Below are 23125 nucleotides of genomic sequence, written 5' to 3'. Positions count from 1 at the left end.
AGTAGCGTGCACCCAAAGGAGGCTGTGTGGGTTGCCAAAGGTTTGAGGTTGCGGGCCACAGGTTAAGCATGCCTGGCGTAGGCACTCTAATACAGAAGGTGTGTTATTGGTAGATCTCCAAGTGAAAAAGAGAAAAAAAAACAAAAACAAAAAAACCCCAAAAAACAAAAACAAAAAAATAATGCTTCTATCACATCCATGGGTTGGTAAGCTGCAATATATCATTTTTGGTTTTGGGTTTAATAGCGCTTTAAAGCTTCACAGCATAAAATGAAAACATTTCCCACTCTAAAATGTGGGCGTATCTTCTGAATTTGTACGTTATAAATCATAAATGATGGTACTTACACAACTCCACGCAGAACTTTCTGAGGATCGGGATCGAAGAGTCTGTCTACATAGTGACGACTGCTTGCTGTGACCTCCTAAAAATATAACAAATGTTTATTACTTATTTCAGAGCTGCTTATAGTAAATAGATTTACCATTCAATTACCTATAAAGCTGACACATGCATTAAACATACAGAGAAATGATTCACTTCTCTGCAAGACTGAAGCATTCTGGAAAAAGTACTTATAGGCTCCTATACATACCCTATGAAGAGGTATGCTATAAACACTGGCCATCCTAGCTGCACAAAACCTCTAAAGCAAAAGTATGGATGACAGCTAAACAAACAGATCATATATTTTTACTGAGGCATAACAATATTCTATAGTTGCATTTTTTGCCAGCAGAAGAGACTCTAGGATTTGTTTAACATCTTCTGTGCTTCTCTGCTTTCCTGAGAGCAGCCTGTTCACAGAGATCAAAAGCTCAAGCTGAAATTCACACGCAAAACTGAATGAGGCAAAACAGTGATTCACCACTATCTTTACCAGTCTCTTTAATCAATTCTGTACCAAGTTTCAATCAGAAAGAGTCTAAGGCCTCAGGCACACTGGGTCTTTGCTTCTGAACACCTTTTCCCCTGGCAGGAGAAAGGAAGTGTAAAAACGCTCCTAAAACTACGTTTTGCAAACATGTTTGGGTGCTCATTCAATCAATTGGTCAGATTATAAATGTATTCTTGCCACTAAGATGAATGAGTACTCAAGCACTAAACACACCTAACGTTTCAGTGCATTTAGTCACATTGGGCGGTTTTGGTATTGAAGCGCTCCTCTCCTGAACAAGTGATGGTGTTTTACCTGCCTATAATGTTTGTGTGTGCATGGACACATCGGTTAACATGGAGGGGCGTTTAGAGGCAGAAGAAAAATATGTCAAATGCACTTAAAGCAGCATTTTTTACACCCAAGGTACACGAGGCCTAGAAGTTAAAAAATAGCCAGTGCAATCTATATTCAATTCTAAAGAAAGGTTGTCCACCATTGGTACAAATAATGGGTTTTTCCATATGAATGAACGGAAATATCAACATGCATGTGCAGGAATCCTCTGAAGTGACGTGTAGTTACGTGTAGTGAAGTGCAAGACCTGGGAGAATTTTAATAAAAAAATATCCTTTAAAATGATACGGCTGTGCCCTTTAGATTTCATTTATGCCGAGGCTCCTGATTTTAGCTTTTCTAAATACAAGTCAGTTTGGAAGTACAAACACATTTTTTGGTTCCCAGATCACCATTTCCTGCTTTACATGCTCCTGCTTGAGTAACATTTCACTCTGCTGCAGTGCGAATCTGATGCGGATTTACAGTGCAGTATCATGGTGATATTTCTGCTGTAATAGGTGCGTACTGAATGTGATTTCTGAGGGGACTGGGCATGGCAGGAGATAAAATTTTCACCACACCCGCATAGGACCCTTTTTTCAACTGCATCAAATTCGCACCGCATGTATGTGAACAGGCCTCATTGGAAATAATGCTTTTTGACATGCAAATCTATGCTTTTCTGAATGCATCTGATCCACACAGAATTCGCAGCACTGTGAATCAGCACTTAATGGAGAAGTTCACCTTTTGAACGGGTTACATGTTATACCCATGTTTAGGGTGTACCATGTTCAGCACCCTCTTATCGCCCCACTTCTCTCTAATAAAAACACACACACCATATGTTCAGCACCCCCTCCCCTTCACTCCCTCTTCCCTGTGAAAGAGGGCAGGGGCGGACTGACCATTTGGAAACTCCAGCACTGCCCGAGGGCCCGGGGTCAGTAGGGGGCCCCATGAAATGCCCGGTACCTTTTTCATAGGCTTTTTTGAGTTTGGGCAAGGACACATGATCCCCTATTGCCCAGGGGCCCCATGAGTTTTCAGTCCGTCACTGACAGTGGGTGAGGGTTCCTATCTCCCACTGCCACATTTTAAAATCGTTGTGGCTGTTTAGGGCTCCGCCCCTCCAGCCACATTATTCACAAAGATCTGTTAATAAACAACAATTACTACTTGCCGCCATGGCAGACACACTTGTAGTTTCAATGGACTGCGAGAATGCCGATCAGCGTGCTCGTGGTCCATTCACACTGAAAGTCTGTACAGATGTATGGGCAGAAAGCTGAGGGAAGTGTGCAGGAGCCCGACACTGCACCTGTGATCTACAGATCGTCAGTGCAATACTTTGTAGGCTGCTGTCGAAAAAAATAAGAAAATAATATACATTTTTTTTTTACCTGCAAAAATATGTGCATTTATCTATTTATTTTTTTGTAAATGCATTTAGGGTTTGCATGAATTTCGAGTTTCTAAATTGATCCTGTATGCACAGAATTCTATTTTCATAGCTAAACGAACTGCACATAATGCAAGTAAATGCACAGTGTGAATGGCACCAGTGAAAAATCATTGCATGCATTTATATCCTCTAAATGCATATAAACATACAGTACGTTTGCCATTGCCAGTGTGAACGAGGCCTTAGCAAGCCCATGAACTGTAGATGCTGTATCATGGGTGTCTTGCAGTGCTGGACATACAGGACATAAGAATACTTCTACATTTCTACCATTTAACATATAAATGATTAACACGATTGTATCAGATGGAATCCCATATGACAGATTATTCTGTCTAAAACATACATTTTTTCTTTCTGTACAGTATACCGTACTGTGACATTTGTGTATATTATTAGAGCACATAAAAACATTATACTTCATGCAGCAGCAAGCAGAAAAAGAGTAGCAGAGGTTAGAGAGTCATTAAAAGTCTGTAAAGATGCAGTCTGAAACCAGTGTGGGCTACTTGTGACCTTGGACAAGTTACTTTGACTTTTGTCTGCCTTTGACTTGGCAACAAAAATAGACCACTCTGCAGCAAAGCATTTCCTGACAAATACTGTGACATTAAAGCATACATGTTATACAAGGAAAAAAAAAAAAAAAAAGAAAGAAATTAAAATCATACTTTTTTTCTGTATTCGTACTGCATAAAATAATGGATAAACCAAGCAGCATAACAATGTGTCCCCTTTTGCAAAACAATAAGGAGCCTCTCCTTTTTCACTAATCTCTATCTCTGCAGCTATTTTTCATTATTACCATCCCACACTATGCTGGAAGCATTGAGAACATAATCTGGTTGGTCAAGTTCTAGTTCCTGACATATAACAGAGGACGTGATATATTTATGCCATTTCGCAGAAGGAAAACATATCATATTTAAAGGCTAAGTTCACCTTTTAATAAAATAATAAATGCACATTGTTTTGCAGGTTAAACAAAAAATATGCATTTATCATTTTTTTTTTTTACTATGCAGCCTGTAAGGCACTGCGCCCACGATGGGTGCAATGCCAGGATCAGGGGTGTATTTACCACAAGGCAAAAAAAGGCATTTGCCTAGAGCTGCATTTTTCGGGGGGGGGGGGGGTGGTGGGAGAGCAGCGCTGCCCCTTGGAAGAAGGGACACACGCGGCAATGGGGACCTGGTGGGTTCCGAGAGAGGCTGCGGGTTTCATGATGTGTATGCACAGCCTGACTCTCATTCCCGGGGATGTCCGGAGCTGTGAAGGTGAGTGTCTTTCTCTCTCTCGCCATGGGAGATGGTGGCTGGTGTATGGGGGGGCAGTGGTAGTGGAAGGCTCTCTCGGGTGGGGGGCAGGGGTGTTGTTGGTCTATGTCAGGCTCTTTCTGCAGGGGTGGGGAGACGATTTTTGTTTTGCCTAGGGCAGCACACAACCTAAATACACCACTGGCCAGGAACCTGCAGACACTCAATACTGTACAGCTGTCTGGCTGTATCATGTAAGAGCACTCAGCAGCACTCTCGCAGTTCTTTGAGAACTACAAGCCGCAGATGACAGTACTTGTAGGTTCATTCACAGAATTCTGTGAATGAATGACGTAGCCATGTGAGCGGAGCCCTGCACAGCCGCGTGGTTTTTAAATTCTGACAGCGGGTGCGGGGAGAAGATCCCTAACCTGCTATCACAGGGAGGGGGAAGAACAGGCAGGAGCTGGAACATGGACCATGTTCCACCCTAAATACGGGTGGAACACGTAACATATTTCAAACGTGAACTTATCCGTTAAAGCTGCAAACTGCTAAACACATGAATGAAATGTTGTTTTACCTGTATAAGGATTTATATTTATATTTTAAACAAAAAATAAAATATTCCTGCGCCAACAAAAAAGTGCCAAATACAAAATATGTGTATACCTCTTCTAAATTGCTGCTGTGCAGAAAATGTGAAAACACAAATAACATTTATAAATGAAACAGCGCAAAATAGACCTTCATACAAATTTAGTGAATCACAAAACATAAATGTCCCATAATCATTAGTGCATATCTCTGTCAAAAAAACTTCAGGAAAGACACCCCAAAACCACTTGTGATGAAAGCGGAGGATTCCAAATGCTTTTAGGAAACTTCCACCTCTCACCCGTGCACACCAACATCAAATACACTCACCAGATTTTGGTGAATGAAAAGCCTTTACTAAATTTGTATGAAGGTCTATTTTGCGCTGTTTCATTTATAAATATTTATATTTTAGCCCACCCAGTCCTAGGATTACCCACAGCACAGCCATATCAAGCAGGGAAGGAGACCTAAACCTTTATTCCATGCCCATAAATTGAGAGTAAGCCTGGGTTCACACTGATGTGCTCCGGAATTCACAGTTTTATGTACTTATTCCACACAGCATCAGAATTGCACCCCGTTCATGCAAACCGCTGCGGGTGTGTATGTTAACAACACCCCAAAATCGGTCTGCAAAACGCAGTGGGATGAGCAGAATCGGATCACATAGGTGTGAATACCCATGCAATCGGATTCTAGTGCGGACCCAAAAAAGGGTCCTGCACCTTTTTGGTGCAGATGCGGTGCGATTTGAGCCATACATAAAGTATGGCTCAAATCGCACTGCACACAATTTGCATGTGATTTGCACAGGAATGCGGTGCGACTCCTGTGCGAATCACATGCTGTAGCAATCGTGCACTCAGAGATGGATGTGGTCCTCCATTTTGTTAAGAATCTTCCATTTTATACCATCTCTCACTCCCAAAGTAGGCTTCCTCCTCCAATCACCCCCCTCTCTGTTGAGTGACATGTGGTCGGTGTGTGTTTGCAGAGATCACAGGCAACAAACTCAGTGGGAGGGCGTCCTGGCTATAAAACCTCCTCAGCTAGGTGCCCCCTTGTCTAAGACACTCTTGCCTGGAAAGGGATCGTAAAAGCGTAAACCAAGTCCTTCACTGAGTTCAAAGACATTCCAGAGAAGCCATAAACTAGACACCACATTCAACATCCATTTTCCCCTATGATTTCATATCTTGGAATATGAGAGACTTACATAAAAACCAGGCATATATTCAGATTGGTCACTTTGATACAAGTTTCCAGATATTTTACACCCCCCAGCTGGCGTATATAGGAGAGCAGAAAATTATATCTCCTGAATCATTCAAGTGTATATGACATGTTTTGTCTCTAACCATTCCGCAGATGCTGCTGAGTATTAATCTACTAGTGGCCAGGCTGCCAAATGCCCCAAGAATAAGTTATGAATCATAATAGAAGCTATGAGAGTTTCTGGTCATAACTTAGGGCTCCACCTACACCTCCCTCCCCAAAGGAGTCGATTGGTTACTGCTCCAGGGAGACACCCTGTGGAGATACTAGAAAAGCTAAGCTGAGTTAAAGAGTAGAAGACTCTCCTGTTTTAACATCGAAACTGACAGTGGGAGACAAGAAATCCTTTTGGGCTCATAAAACTTGAAGCTGCTTAAACCAAGGATGACTGGCAAGTACTTTAACCCTTTAAACTCCTGTTATCTCTTTGCTGTGCTATTGTTCTCTGTATATTTATATATATATTGGCTACATCTTTTTCTGTAAATATTTTTATTGCACCTTTTTGACCTTTTAGTAATAAATCTTACTTTCTGAAAGTGTTGAACTGTTTCTAACGCTCTTTAATGCAAACTACGAATTCCTGCCTCTAAAGAGCGCTACTGTGTGTGTGTTTTAAACTTCGGTATATCTCTGCCTGCGGTGACAGTGGTATACTGACGATTATTCAAACATCATAGTGTTATTGCTGATATTGCGGAGTTTCCTCCTTCTCTGTACAAAAAGGAGGTGGTGGCTGTGTGAAGGGCTAATTGCGTAATTAACCTGACCCAATAACAATCGTTCCCAGGCTGCAGATACACAGATTGTGGTCCATTAGCTTGAAAATCTTTGTACAGAGTGCAGCTGGGCGTGGCATTGTTGCGCACGTGACATTGCGGTTTTAGATTGGCTAGTCCTTCGGTCACAAGTTTGGTGAGAAGGGCTGGGGTCTGGCGCCGCGATCGTCACACGTTGGATGTACCGCACTGCATGAGTGTGAACCTAGCCTAAAAGAAGAAGCAGGACACTAATAGAACACTCCTTGTGCTGCTTGTCCATCCCCCTCTCTGAGCTCTGCTGCACAGTAGACTACAAAAGTTGATAGCAGGTCAAATGTAGGTACTTACACTGCATGCAATAAAATTACATTTAATGATTTAACTAATGATCCTTTATATATGGCTGAAGTTCAGCTTTAATATGTACTGCAAGGCTCCTATTTAGGGGGCACAGAGCTTATTTTGACAGTTGTACAGACACAGTTAAAAGGCTCTACACTCACCGGCCTCTTTATTAGGTACACCTGTTCAATTGCTTTGTAACACAAATTGCTAAGCAGCCAATCACATGTCAGCAACCCAATGCATTTAGGCATCTAGATATGGTGCAGACGACTTGCTGAAGTTCAAACCGAACATCAGAATGGTGAAGAAAGGGGATGTGACTTTGAGCGTGCCCTGGTTGTTGATGCCAGATGGGCTGATCTGAGCATTTAAAAAACTGCTGATCTACTGGGATTTTCATGCACAACCATCTCTAGAGTCTGCAGAGAATGGTCCGAAAAAGGGAAAATATCCAGTAAGCAGCAGTTGTATGGACAAAAATACCTTGCTGGTGTCAGTGGAGAACGAGCAATCTAGTTCAACATGATAGAAAGGCAACAGTAACTCAAATAACTCATTACAACCGAGGTATGGAGAATACCATCTCTGAATGCACAACACGTTGAACCTTGAAGCAGATGGGCTACAGCAGCAGAAGACCACACCGGGCAGCAAGGTGTACCTAATAAAGTGGCTGGTGAGTATATATTGTATATTTTTTTTATTGTAAAGTATCAAAATAATTTTTTTTTTGTCTGAAATGCTGTATATGAATATTAGGTACTCTACTATGCAGTCTGCAGATGGGGTTTTGGGATGCTTTTTACATTTCCAGATTCCCCTCACCTCCTGTTGAAGAAAAGAAAAAAGTATCTACAGAGCTCATGTTGAATTTTACACACATGTACAAGTGAGCATTGAAACCATATCCTCCTTTTGAAGCTCTGCAACCATAAGGCTACGTTCACACTAGCTTTGTCAGCAGGTGTCAGACAGGTGTTTGGGAAGCGTTTTTAATGCTTCTCAAATACCTATGAAAATTCTGCACATGGCAGCACAAAGTGCTGTTCACACTGAAGCGTTAGCATTGCTTCGTGGCAAAACAGACGCCTCATGTCAGGAAGAGTTGAAGCCTCCCATTCAATTCTATGGTGACGCTTCTCAAACGCCTGGCAGGCATTTGTGGAGCATTTGCGGAGCATTAATACCATTAAACTTCATTATAGGCGTTTGTGGTGTGGTTTTAACGCTTTGCAAATGCCTATCAAACGCCTCAAAAACATACATAGGGCGTTTGGGGAGCGTTAAAAACGCTTCCCAAACGCCTGTCTAACACCTGTCAAACGCTATAGGGGTGTTTGGCATGAAATGCAAGTCAAGTGGGAACGTAGCCTAAATGTCCACCATTGTTGAACTTGTAAAAAGGTTTGTCTGGCTGTCATGCCAATCATCTGGCTTCAATATGAAGTCACTAACATGGAATAAGTATGCACATTGGGAGTGCTGGCTTTGGGCATTCTTGTTCTCGTCAGTGACTCAAGAAGTTCTAAAGACCGAGGATCAGTATGACTGCCAGAGAACTACTTTCAAACTGTGGTCAGCAACAATTTCTCTGACCACAGATCTCCATTAATTAAAATAACATTCCTAAACAGATATTAGTTGTACAGAAAATATTAGAACCAAACTGGAAATCTGATGATTAGCTTCCTCCATTTTTTCAAATTCTCAGGCATTGTAATATGAAGTAAACCCCCAGGGCAGTTCACTGAAAGCAGGACAAAGACAAAACTATCTTTACTGGTTTGGATGGAAGGGTAAGAACGTCTGTACATTTTTACTTGTCCCGGGGCCCCATTAGGGAGATTTTCTTTCACTTCACTTATTAGGACAGGAAGAAAAATCTCCAGGACAGACATAAGAAACAATAAAAAGCACAATTATTGGTAAAGGAAGGTTAGAATCACGGCAAGCTTTGTATCATGGTTTGTGTCCCTTTTGGAGATTTTCTCCTCACTTCCTGTCCCCAGAATATAACATAAATACAGCCATTGAACAGCAATAAAAACTGAGGAATGGATCTCAACTTTCCCTGCTTCATCCAATGCAAAAAAATAACAATTAGGCTGGCTTTACATTTTAAAATGGGAGTGAAAACCAATCCTTGGATTCAGGTCTTCTCTAATGGCACACACACACACGAAGGTGAGTTTTAACGTTTACATATGTTTTTTGCAGTTACATTGGCCCACCTTGGAAGAAAGTATGTACCGTAGGGTGCCATATTTGGCTGATCTTGTGGAAGCTGCAAATATCCTTCATTATAGGACAGCAATATGGTACCTCACAATATTCTGTTAAAAGGAGATGTATGGGGGTATATATACTGTATAAAAAAAAAACCAAAAAAAAACAAAAACACACACCTTCATGCTGCAGCATCAGTCTGATTCTTCACCTGTCCCTCGCTGGCTCTAAGCCTGAGAACTAAGTGATCGCATAACTGCTTATTGCTCAGCTCTCAATCTTCTCAGAATGGAGAGCAATGATAGTCAGTCATAGCTCTGCTACTCTAGAGCTAACTGGAAAGGTGGTTGGCGCAGCTGGCTCTCAACTGCGCAGAGCCGGAGGCAGCTGTCAATCAGGCAGCTGAGTAGATCCCAACAATATAGTCAGGATCCTTCTAGAGCCTGGAGCAACTGTGTGGCATCAGGCTTTAGTCTTCTCTCAGATGATTCTGGGTCAAAGATGTGAGTAATTAAGTGCACTCCTCACGACAAGTATGACAAAAGAACCTTGATCACCTGATCATTGTAATAGCCTCCGATTGGCTATGGCAGTGATCAATCACTGTGCAGCCCACTACTGTGTTTTCTTTCTCTTCTGAATGAAAAGAAAGATACATTGTACCACTCAGGAGATAAAGATGTAAAAAAAAAGTGTGAGAAAAAAAAAGAAGGAAAGAAATAGCTAGATTAAAGTGTTTGTTCACCTTTACCTGCCTATGCAGATAAGGGGAGTCTGTGGATAATATCAAACTCTGTGTCTCTGACTAAAGTTTGATAATACCCTTGCTTTAGGTGTAGGCCATTTATGTACCTCATGAAGCCTGACTGGAAGGCATTGCTAAGTGAGGCCTAGTCATTATTGCTCACCTCCACCATCACAGGAGTGAGCTTTTTCTCTGACACAATGCCCCGCACATGCTCTCTCTCTCTCCCCTGATGCAGTAGCTCTATGGTCAGCGAGAGCCCACTCCTGTGATGGTGGACGTGAGCAGTAATGACTAGGCCTCACCTAGCAACGCCCTGGGAATCTTCCTGTCAGGCTACAGGAGGTATGTAAATGGCCAATACCTACAGCAAGTTGTTTTTATCTACAGACACCCCTCATCTGTGTAGGCAGTTTTTTGGTAAAGGTGAACTATCCCTTTAAGGTTTGATCTCGGTCAGTGTCAGGGTTAGTGTCAAAAAGTCAAGCAAAACAAGCACTAAATGTTTCTGGGCCCTACTACGGCTACAAACAACAAATAACACATATGTGGTATCACTGCAATCGCCAGAAACAGAATTTATTTTGGGTTGTTCTTTGGTGGCAAGTTATGATAATAGCAAGAAATATACAGCCAATTTAATTTTTTTTTTTACGATTTTGGGTCAGTTTTCCTTACATAAAAACCCACACACAGGAGATATCCATTACAATTTACCACCAAATGAAAGCCCAATGTGTCCTGAAGAAAACAAGGTATAGTCCACCTATATACACAAAGTAGTTGCGATGATATGTACAGTTTTACTAACATGTCAAAGTTGCAAAATTGTATTCAGGCATTAACATTTGTTTTATCCTCCATCAAGAAGGGGTTAAAGAAAACAAACCATTCATGCTAACAGTGGTGTACCGAAATGACAATTCTGGTGCTGAAACCAAAAATTCAGGATGCACTTGGCCGAAAACTGAAATGGACAGTTTTAAGAAAATGAATATTTTTTGGGGGGCAAAAATACACACACACACACACACATATATATATACACACACATATACACACACACATACACCATATATACTGGTTCCCAGCCGCGCTATAGCCGAAGGACAGCTACAGCGCGGTTGTGTAATCTTGGGATGACATCTATTCCAGCGGTGTGCACTCGGGTCCGCCGGTGATTGCAGTATCCTACAGACACAGCTGATCACTTAGTACGGTAAACGGCCAAACACACTGGCTTTTTACCACATGATCAGCTGTGTCCAATGACACAGCGATCACCGGGTAAATACAGTTGCCGGTTATCAGCTGCACTTTCCTCATGCTGTCACAGCATGAGGAAAGAACTGCAAGAACCAGTGATGGTCAGCGAAGGGATCGTCACTGATCATCAGGGCACTGAAAGCTAAAAATTGGCCTGGGCAGGAAGGGGGTATAAGTGCCCAGTAGGCAAGTGGTTAATGAATATAAAATAAAAAACAATATATACCCCAATTTTTTTGTAAAATATGAAAGATTATGTTATGCCTTAGTAAACTGATACCCAACATGTCGCGCTTTAAAATTGTGCATGCTCGTGGAATGGCGCCAAACTACGGTACTTAAAAATCTCTATGGGTGATGCTTTAAAAATTTCTACAGGTTAGCAGTTTAAAGTTACAGAGGAGGTATAATGCTAGCATTATTGCTTTCGCTCTGATGTTCGCAGCGATACCTCGCATGTGTGATTTGAACACAGTTTATATATGTGGGCATGGCATACATATACGTTCACCACTACGCGCGACAACAGGGAGATGGGGGCACTTTAAACTTTTTTTATTATTTATTTTACTATTTTTTTCTACACTCTTTAAATTTTTTTTTTGTAATCACTTTTATTCCTATCACAAAGAATGCAAACATCCCTTGTGATAGAAATAAGCAGTGACAGGTCCTCTATATGGAGAGATATGTGGGTCAATAAAACCCCACATCCCACATCTCTCCTCTACAATGTAAAGCATTCAATAAAAAAAAGGCATTGAGCATTGAAGCAATGACGTCACTCCGGTCCTCCAAGGGCATAGAGATGAGTGGAAGCCATCTTTCCTTCACTGATCTCTATGCCCGGTGCCAGGACCATTGGATGGGTTCTCAGTTAAGGCTGAGAACCAACGGTTGGTGGCAGGCAGAGGGGTTATTTTCAGCACCTGTATTGGTGCTTATTTTCATATCCGCCAAAGGCCACCGAAATTTCGGTACATCCCCACTTACTAAAGTATATATTAAACCAAGCCTTTTTCTTTTGGATAGAGCAGGGAAGGATTAAAATCCATGTCCCACTGGTGAGAATCATCATCACTTCCTGTTCCATAGAAACAAAAAAGGAAGTGAGAAGAAATCTCTATAGTTTTCAATGAAGCCCTTGTTACCATTGGAAGATTTCCCCTCTACTCGTGCTTCAGTGACAACCCAAAATTATGATTTTTCCCTTATTTTCATTCCATCAAACAATATGTTTTAACTATTCAATTTATGATCACCAGGGCAAACAGAGTAACCTTCCCCAGTAAGGACAAAAAAAAAAAAAAAAAAAAAAAAAAAAAAAAAAACACACGTTTTGACCTTTGAATACATTTCAACATGAGTGTCTGGCATACTTAGGGTACACAGTCCAACTGTTCCCTCTCCCCACTGGTCTGCACTTACACTGGGCTACATTAGCAAGTGTTCCAGGGCACACTTACATCTTCACCTCTGCCACCAGGCCACAATGATCCCTGGTTCTATGCCAAGTAATCTATGGAAAGTTCTGAGCTCAGTCATCACTTGCTTTCACAATGAAGCAAACTGTACTGGACCAGAAGTGAACTGTGCTCAGGACCACCTCACTAGTTGGTTCTGGGCACAAAACACATAACTGCTACTGGGCATAGTTTGAGGCACTTACACTACACAAACCAACCAGAGCAAGGTTTGACCATGCCAAGTACGTTTACAATTGCTAGCTTGAGTACACCACTGGTTGTTTGCTGGTAGCAGTCATTTGAGAAATACTTAGCCACAATCTGTTAACAAACTCCTTTGGAAGTCTAGTTGACTGGAATTTGGCCAACATAACCTTTTTACATACTGATCTATGGACAGTTATGAGCTCGAACATGCTTTGCACACACTAAAGCAAACTGTACTGGACCACAAAAGAATCATTGCCCAGACTACCTCTTCCAACTGGACCTGGGTATGGTACACTTAACTGTTTCCGGGAACAATTAAGAGCACTCACACTACACAAACAAACCAGACCAAGGGGGTGACCGTGCCTTCTACGTACGTTTCTTCAGCAAGACGCCGGCAGGTGAAATGTACGTAGAAGAGTGGACCATCATTTCCGGGTCCTATGTCGTCACATCCGGTCCATCAGGTCGAGGCTTGGAGAGCACGCCAGCTAGCTTAGCAGATGTGTGGACATCTCTATTTACCCTAAGTCTGTATTAACTGGTGCCGGGATTTTTTTTTAGGCACCTGACCATGCGAGCCACATTTTTACTCTATATTGGCTGATACTAAGCATTTTAATAAATACTACCCTTAGATGTTTTCTATGGATATCTGTTGTTTAATTGAACTCAACTGCTAGATATTGTTGGTTAGAGGAGAGTCTGGAGATCTATCACGCATTAAAAGACAAGCTTGGAGAACCTAGAGCTGTTTGACCATCCTAATTGGGGGTCAAAATCTTCTGGTCAGTTTGGAACTAAACTACCCAACATCTGTGGTGTAGAAGATTGGTGTGGAAAACCAGGCATTATTCAGCATCCTCTTTTTAGGACTTTCCTTTGCTGTTATGGTGTGGGGCATACACTGTATTGGACTTTGTATTTCATACCTATTTTGATATTTTTTAGGCTAAGCGAGCGCCTTCTATTTTATCCCTTATTTTAAGATATATAACAGTGGCTATAAAGGCTACACACCCCTGTTAAAATGTCAGGTTTATGTGATGTAAAAAAATTAAACAAAGATAAATCATTTCAGAACGTTGAACAACAAACTGAAATCTTTTAGGTGGAGCAAAGTAAAAATAAAAAACTAAAATAATATGGTTGCATAAGTGTGCACAACCTTAAAATTAATACTTTCTTGAAGCAACTTTTGAATTTATTACAGCTCTCAATCTTTTGGTTATGAGTCTATCAGCATGGCACATCTTGACTTGGAATATTTGCCCACTCTTCCTTGCAAATACACTCCAAATTTATCAGATTGTGAGCGCATCTCCTGTGCACAGCCCTCTTCAGATCACCCCACAGATTTTCGATCAGATTCAGGTCTGGGCTTTGGCTGAGCCATTCAAAAACTTTAATCTTCTTCTGGTGAAGCCATTCCTTTGTTCATTTGGATGTATGCTTCCGGACGTTGTCAATCTGAAAGATGAAGTTACTCTTCAAGTTCAGCTTTCTAGCAGAAGCCTGAAGGTTTTGTGCCAATATTGACTGGTATTTGGAACTGTTCATAATTCCCTCTACCTTGACTAAGGCCCCAGTTCCAGCTGAAGAAAAACAGCCACAAAGCATGATGCTGCCACCACCATACTTCACTGTGGGTATGGTGTTCTTTTGGTGATGTGGAGTATTGTTTTTGTGCCAAACATATCTTTTGGAAGTATGGCCAAAAAGTTCAACCTTGGTTCCATCAGACCAGAACACGTTTTCCTGCATGCTTTGGGAGACTTCAGATGTTTTTTTGCTAAATTTAGCCCGGGTTTGGATGTTTTTCTTCGTAAGAAAAGGCTTCCGTCTTGCCATTTTCTCCATTGATGATGATTGTCTTTGCTGTGTTCCATGGTACAGTATCTCACAGAAGTGAGCACACCCCTCACATTTTTGTAAATATTTAATTCTATCTTTTCATGTGACAACACTGAAGAAATAACACTTTGCTACAAAGTAGTGAGTGTACAGCTTGCACAACAGTGTAAATGTGCTGTCCCCTCAAAATAACTCAACACAGCCATTAATATCTAAACCTCTGGCAACAAAAGTGAGTACACCCCTAAGTGTTATTGTCCAAATTGGGCCCAAAGTGTCAATATTTTGTGTGGCCACCATTATTTTCCAGCACTGCCTTAACCCTCTTGGGCATTGAGTTCACCAGAGCTTCACAGGTTGCCACTGGAGTTCTCTTCCACTCCTCCATGATGACATCATGGAGCTGGTGGATGTTAGAGACATTGCGCTCCTCCACCTTCCGCCTTTGAGGATGCCCCACAGATGCTCAATAGGGTTTAGGTCTGGAGACATGCTTGGCCAGTCCATCACCTTTACCCTCAGCTTCTTTAGTAAGACAGTGGTTGTCTTGGAGGTGTGTTTGGGGTTGTTATGTTGGGAGTACTGCCCTGTGCCCCAGTCTCCAAAGGGAGGAGATCATGCTCTGCTTCAGTATGTCACAGTACATGTTGGCATTCATGGTCTCCTCAATGAACTGTAGCTTCCCAGTGCCAGCAGCACTCATGCAGCCCAAGACCATGACACTCCCACTACCATGCTTGACTGTAAGCAAGACACACTTGTCTTTGTACTCTTCACCTGCTTGACACCATCTGAACCAATTACACTTATCTTGGTCTCATCAGACCACAGGACATGGTTCCAGTAATCCATATCCTTAGTCTGCTTGTCTTCAGCAACCTGTTTGCAGGCTTTCTTGTGCATCATCTTTAGAAGAGGCTTCCTTATGGGACAACAGCCAATTTGATGCAGTGTGCGGCGTATGGTATGAGCACTGACAGGCTGACCCCCCACCCCTTCAACCTCTGCAGCAATGCTGGCAGCACTCATACGTCTATTTCCCAAAGACAACCTCTGGATATGATGCTGAGCATGTGCACTCAACTTCTTTGGTCGACCATTGCACGGCCTGTTCTGAGTGGAACCTGTCCTGTTAAAGCGCTGTATGGTCTTCGCCACTATGTCGCAGCTCAGTTTCAATCTTCTTCTAGCCTAGGCCTTCTTTATGTAGAGGAACAATTCTTTTTTTTCAGATCCTCAAAGAGTTCTTTGCCCTGCAGTGCCATGTTGAACTTCCAGTGAAAAGTATGAGTGAGAGCAATAACACCAAATTTAACACATCTGCTCCCCATTCACACCTGAGACCTTGTAACACTAACAAGTCATATGACACTGGGGAGGGAAAATGTCTAATTGGGCCCAATTTGGACATTATCACTTAGGGGTGTACTCACTTTTGTTGCCAGCAGTTTAGACATTAATGGTTGTGTGTTGAGTTATTTTGAGGGGAAAGCAAATTTACAGTTATACAAGCTGTACACTCATTACGTTACATTGTAGCAAAGTGTAATTTCTTCAGTGTTGTCACATGAAAAGATAAAAAATATTTACAAAAATGTGCGGGGTGTATTCACTTCTGTGAGATACTGTATATCTAATGCCTTGGAAATTCTTTTGTACCCTTCTCCTGACTGATACCTTTTAACAATGAGATCTCTCTGATGCTTTGGAAGCTCTTTGCGAACCATGGCTTTTCTTGTAGGATGGGACTAAGAAAATGTCAGGACCTACTAGAACAGCTGAACTTTATCTGGAGTTAATCAGAGGCACTTTAAATGATGGCAGGTGTGTACCAACTCCTATTTAACATGATTTTGAATGTGATTGCTTAATTCTGAACACAGCTACATCCCCAGTTATAAGATGGTGTACATACTTATGTAACCACATTATTTTAGTTTTTTTACTTTTACTCCCCCCCCCCTTAAAAGATTTGTTTGTTTTTCAATTGAGTTGTACAGTTTATAGGTCACATCAAAGGTGGAAAAAGTGCTGAAATTATTTATTATTGTCTCATTTTTTTACATCACAGTAACCGGACATTTTTTGATCGATGTGTAGACTTTTTATAAGCACTGTATGTGTATATATATGTGTGTGGGTGTACATATAAATTATAATATGGGGCTCAAAATTTCAAGTCCTGAGCTAAGAGCCAGGACCTAAGAGTTACTCACTACTAGTTGCCCCACCCAACCCTAATTTGCCCCGTCCTTAATTCTGCCCCTAAACACGCACTCGTAAATCATCTCAGGAAATGGCACTGTTAAATGTTTTATGCAGAATGAAGGAAAGGGAGGGGTGAAAGGAAGAGAGGGAGGGAGGGGTGAAAGGAAGGAAGGGAGGGGTGAAAGGAAGGAAGGGGTGAAAGGAAGGAAGGAAGGAAGGAAGGGAGGGAAGGAAGGGAAGGAAGGAAGGGAAGGAAGGAAGGGAGGGAAGGAAGGGAAGGAAGGGAAGGAAGGAAGGGAAGGAAGGAAGGGAAGGAAGAGTGGGAGGGAAGGAAGAGTGGGAAGGAAGGAGAGGTGGAAGGGAGGGGTGGAAGGGAGAGAAGTAAGGAAGGGTAGGGGGCTGCAAGAAAGGAAGGAGAAGAAAGGAAGGGTGGGGGGGTGGAAGAAAGTAAGGGGTATAAATATAACACACACACAGCGGGTAAAATAAGTATTGAACACGTCACCAATTTTTTCAGTAAATATATTTCTAAAGGTGCTATTGACATGACATTTTCACAACATGTCAGTAACAACCCATGCAAACCATACAAAAAAAAACGTTCAGAAATTAAGTTATGTGTAATAAAATGGAATGACACGGGAAAAAGTATTGCACACACTAACTGAAATTTAATACTTCGTACAAAATACTTTGTTGGTAATGACACCTTCACGACGCCTCCTGTAAAGAGAAACTAGTTACATGCATTGCTCAGGTATAATTTTGGCCCATTCTTCCAAACAGTCTTCAAATCTTGATGGTTCTATGGGCCTCTTCTATGAGCTCTGATCTTTAGCTCTTTCCATAGATTTTCTATTGGATTCAAGTCAGGTGATTGGCTGGGCCATTCTAGCAGCTTTATTTTCGGTCTTTGAAACCAATTAAGAGTTTCCTTGGCTTTGTGTTTGGGATCATTGTCTTGCTGAAATGCCCACCCTCGTTTCATCTTCATCATCCTGGTAGAGAACATCAGATTTTTATAAAGAATATCTTGGTACATTTCTCTATTCATCATTCCTTCAATGAAGTTTGCCAGTACTGTATACTAAAAAAACATCCCCACACCATGATGTTCCCACCTTCAAACTTTGTTGGTATGGTACTTTCGGGGTGATTTACAGTGCCATGTCACCTCCAAATATGGTGTGTATTATGGCATCCAAAGAGTTAAATTTTGGTCTCATTTCACCAGAATATATTCTCCCAGTATTTCACAGGCTTGTCTAAATATTGTGCAGGCAAACTTTAAAAGAGCTTCAACATGCTTTTTCTTCAGCAATGGAGTCTTGCGTGGTGAGCATGCATACAGTCCATGGCGGATCAGTGCATTACTTATTGTTTTCTTTGAAACAATTGTGCCTGCTAATTCCAGATCTTTCTGAAGCTCTCCACAAGTGGGTCTTAGCTCTTGGACAATGTTTCTGATAATTATTTTTACTCCTTTGTCAAAAATCTTGCGAGGAGTACCTGGCCATGGCAGGTTTATGGTGAAATGATGTTCTTTCCACTTCCGGATTATGGCCCAACAGTGTTCACTGGAACATTCAGAAGTTCAGAAATCCTCCTGTAACCACTGCCATCAGTATGTTTTGCAACAATAAGGTTGCAAAGGTTTTGAGAGAGCTCTTTGCTTTTACCCATCATGAGATTTTTTTTGTGTGCAACCTTGGTAATGAGACACCTTTTTATGGGCCATCAGAGACTGAACCAGCTGATATTAATTTGCACTGACAAGGGGCAGGGTTATTTTCTAATTACTGATACATTTCAGCTGGTGTCTTGGCTTTCCATGGCTTTTTGCACCTCCCTTTCTTCATATGTTCAATACTTTTTCCCTGTATCATGCCATTTTGGCAGCATAATGTTCTCCACGGCTTCTCGAAACCCTTTCACATTTGTCACATGTGCTCAGGGTGAACCTGCTCTGTAAAAAATACAGGGCAACAGAGGCGAACCTGCCAAATCTGGTATTTAATGGCAAATGCCAATCGAGCTCTATGGTGCCGGGCAAAGAGCAGGGGGCCCACTAGAGGATGTCAGGCCCTCAGGACACCCTCATGAAGTCTGTTTCTGATTGTTTGGTCAAAGACATTCACACCAGTGGCCTACTGGAGGTCATTTTGTAGGGCTCTGGCAGTGCTCATCCTGTTCCTCCTTGCACAAAGGAGCAGATATTGATCCTGCTGATGGGTTAAGGACCTTCTACAGTCCTGTCCAGCTCTCTTAGAGTAACTGCCTGTCTCCTGGTATCTCCTTCATGCTCTTGAGACTGTACTGGGAGACACAGCAAACCTTCTGGCATTGGCACGTATTGATGTGCCATCCTGGAGAAGTTGGACTGCCTGTGCACCTGTGCAACCTCTGTAGGGTCCAGGTATTACCTTATGCTACCAGTAATGACACTGATCCTTGCCAAATGCAAAACTAGTGAACAACAGTCGAAAAATATGAGTAGGGGAAAAATGTCAGTGGCCTTCACCTGTAAAACCATTCCTGTGTTGGGGTTGTCTCATTGTTGCCCATCTAGTAGTGCACCTGTTGTTAATTTCATTAACACCAAAGCAGCTGAAACTGATTAACAATCCTCTCTGCAACTTAAATGACCAGATCAATATCACAGGAGTTTAATTGACTTGGTGCTATACTCTGATTAAAAAGTGTTCCTTTAATATATTTGAGCAGTTTGTGCGTGTGTACACACACACATACACTCTATGGTAAAAAAAAATGATTGGAGAGAAAACACTAAGAGAGGAAACAAGACCCCAGTCTCAACAAATCAAATTTAAGATTTGTCTAATGGAAGAGAAGAGATAATATTGCAACTTTATAGGATTCATCTTTAAATAATGTATCCATTTCCTCTTCCTGTAATATAATGAGGATTAATACGTAATTGTGTTAGTCTATATAAGATATAAATGTAAGACTGTCCCAAACAAGCTATTTCTTAGAACATTGCTTTACCTTCTAGCTCCATTCCCATGGGAGCTCTATAATCCAATGCAGCCAACCACTGGAACCTACAAAAGGTTGTATCATGTCTAATAGATCAGATGCAAAACATTTTTTTTTATTTTAGATACAGTGGGATACAGTGGGAAGAATTAGAACTCCTGTCTGGTTTTTACTGCAATGTAAGGGTTTACACACGCTTCCTGTCCTGCTGACAGGTTCTAGTTTTCCCTTTGTTTGCTAAAAGGAAATTTTTTGCTGTGAGAGAGTTCTCCTCACTTCCCGTCTGACCGAATGTTGTAAACAGGACAGAAGTGATGTTAAATCTCTCTCTCGCGGCCCTGGATAGCAGTAAAAATCTGACTGGGGCTCTTAACATTCCTTGTGCTATAGAAAACTAAGGAAAATATGTTTTGGCTGGACATACTTTAACTAGACATGAAAGCTATTAGGAAAGTCTAGAAAACCTAAAAACTGCTGTAGGGCCAAGATTCTCCAAACACCAAGAAACATTTCCCAAGTTCCAAGGCTTTTTTGAGCCAGCTGTTGGTTATGTCTCTTATTGTGGCGCAGCCATAAAATACAAAAGTCCTTTAGCAAAGGAGGAAGGCTGTGGTGGCCTTCCTCCTTTGCTAAATTAGAAAAGTCAAAATTAAATAGGGAATAACCTCTCAAAAAAGGTTAAGAAAGCTATACAGTAATGGAGAGTTAGTGAGAGTTCTCTCCAGTGGCTATTCTACAAATCCCTACATTTAGGTGTCTGTATATGAAAGAGAGAAAAGCAGAGATCCCGATGATCACTGCTGATCTCTCAGGTGTGCGTTTATGAAGCTGAGGAGCAGAGAACATTTTCTTCACTTCTCATCACAGGACACACCTGTCACTCACTTTTATAGAGACGGCCAGTTTATGAAGGTGAGATCTGAAGATCTCACTGGCCATCTCTGTAAAATATCTCCGTACCAGATTCTCCAGTCCAGAGCTGGAGAATCTTGGTGAGAAGCTGCTGTGATGTGAGGAAGAAGGCTTCTTTCTTCCTAATATCAGCACCAGCGGGGTTAAACATTGATATAAATAATAACTATGTTTATGTATGTATATAAGTATATTTGTGTTTTATATACTAAATATATACACACACACACACACACACACACACATACACACACACACATATAAATAATTTCACACCTGAGCAATGCAGAATTGTTAGCAGAATTGCACAATTCTTGCCGCAATTCCGAGTGATGCTAAAATTGTGTTAAAATGTGTAGTGCGCTTTTGGGTGTCATTCATTTTTAATGGCACCCGAAATGCTCTTAGCAGACCTGCATTTTGCCGCACATTTTGTCATTTGCACATTGAAAAAAACACACAACACTCCATGCCCAAGAAAGGATAAGTTTGGCTTTTTTGGGCCTTTTTAATGCCAATTTTGTCGCAGTTTTTAACAAACATTTTGCTTCTTTTTTCAACACACTTTTTTTAAAATGTGAGTTGAAATATTTATGTGCATTTTGGTGATTTTTTTAACATGTATTTTGGCTAATTTTTTACCTGAATTTTTGTGTGTGTTCTGGAAATGCATGAAAAATGCATGTAATGTTTGCGATGCTATTTGTTAATGTCACCCAAAAGTGGCTAGCAGATGTGAAGTTTACCAAAATATGTATGAAAATTAAACACTTGCCCTACTGAGAATTTATCCCCCTTCCTGACCAGGCCATTTTTTGCGTTATGGCGCTGTGTTACTTTGACAATTGCGTGGTCATGCAACGCTGCACCCAAATGGAATTTACGTCATTTTTTACCACAAATTGAGCTTTCTTTCAGTGACATTTGATCACCTCTGCATTTTTTATTTTTTGCACTATTAAAAAAAAAAAAAAAAAAGGACCAAAAATTTTTGACAAAAAAAACCTAATAATTTTTACTTTTTGCTATTAAACATGTCTAGTAAAATAATTAAAAAAAAAAAATCCAAATTTTGTCATAAGTTTACACCAAAATGTATTCTGCTACATGTCTTTGCTATAAAAAAAAATCTCAATGTGTAAATGAATTGGTTTATGTGACAGTAATAGCGTTTATAGCGGCATATATACTGGGATTTTTTTTTATTTTCTATTTTTACTAGTAATGGCGACGATCAGCAACTTATAGCAGGACTGCGGCAGACATTCTGACACTGGGGGGAACTGACTTGGCGTCACTGACATCCCTAGTGACACCAATACAGTGATCAGTGCTTTAAAAAAAGAAAAAAAAAAAAAAAGAAAAAAGCACTGACACTGTACTAATGGCTGTACACGTTAAACAAACAGAGCATGTTAAAAAGCGTCAAAATGCACGTAAATAATGCTAAAATGTGCAATAAAAAAGTTACAAAGTACCAGTGGTCAGTGCTTATTATTTTCATGTAGTTACACGGTCCTTTTAACTTTGGTGTCACTGTTCGAACTCAGGTGATCTGTAATCATACAATTATGGTGTCCGTTTATGACACACACAATAGCTGAGATTCAGAGGATCCCAGCTATTCTCTGGTCATTCACACACAGTTTATGACACCCAGGAGAATATGTTCAGCCCTTCTCTGGAGATCTGTGTTCTCCCTCCAGATTCTCCAGCCCAGAGCTGGAGAATCTGAGGGACCGAAAACTAAGCAGAGATAATTTACCTCTGCTTAGTAAACTGATCTCTTACTGTAATCTCGCGAGATTATAGTAAAATCAGCCATTTTCCAGCGTTTGTAGACCGTTCTCCCTTCGTTTGGAGAACTGATCTACATATGCTTCATAAACGGCATTCACAGGAGAACTGTGTTCTCCTAGAATGCCGGAGAACTGAGCAGCGATCTATTACTGCTGGTTCATAAACGGACACCTTAGGAGATCACATGCAGCCCTCCCCCTTCTAGACATATCTCAGCTGTTCTCAGAGGAAAAACTTTTCTCCTTATGAGAACAAATGTTCTCTGCTTCATAAATAGGGGGACAAAGTTGAAGATTTTTCCCTGAGAACTGCAGAGAACTGAAATGAGATAAATTATCTCTGCTTAATAAACATACACCTTAATACAATAACAAAATTATGGAAATAATGCGCTTTTTATATTTCACGTCTGAAGTTTACAATCAGTTTAAGCATTCGCACAGTTGATACACAATTTTCCTAATGCCTTTATTTTTCCTCTGGGATAGCCTAATGCATTTATTTCCTATGATCATTAGC

General features: G+C 41.1%; 1 protein-coding gene across 4 annotated transcripts in view; it reads right to left on the bottom strand.

Annotated features, from left to right (window-relative positions):
• The window catches only part of ARMC8 (armadillo repeat containing 8), a 182637-nt gene that overhangs the window by 143826 nt on the left and 15686 nt on the right, over positions 1 to 23125 (bottom strand). For all 4 annotated transcript variants that reach the window (XM_089671757.1, XM_089671774.1, XM_089671765.1 and 1 more), the window contains exon 2: positions 349 to 425. In XM_089671757.1, the coding sequence (XP_089527883.1) occupies positions 349 to 425 (77 nt within the window). The remainder of the gene's footprint in view (positions 1 to 348; positions 426 to 23125) is intronic.

This window comes from Staurois parvus, unplaced genomic scaffold, assembly GCF_062004578.1.
Source record: "Staurois parvus isolate SC_StPar_1 unplaced genomic scaffold, SC_StPar_1.0 ptg000011l, whole genome shotgun sequence".
Lineage (NCBI taxonomy): Eukaryota > Metazoa > Chordata > Amphibia > Anura > Ranidae > Staurois > Staurois parvus.
Note: the sequence above shows the minus strand (reverse complement) of the source record. Positions and strands in the feature narration are given on the sequence as shown.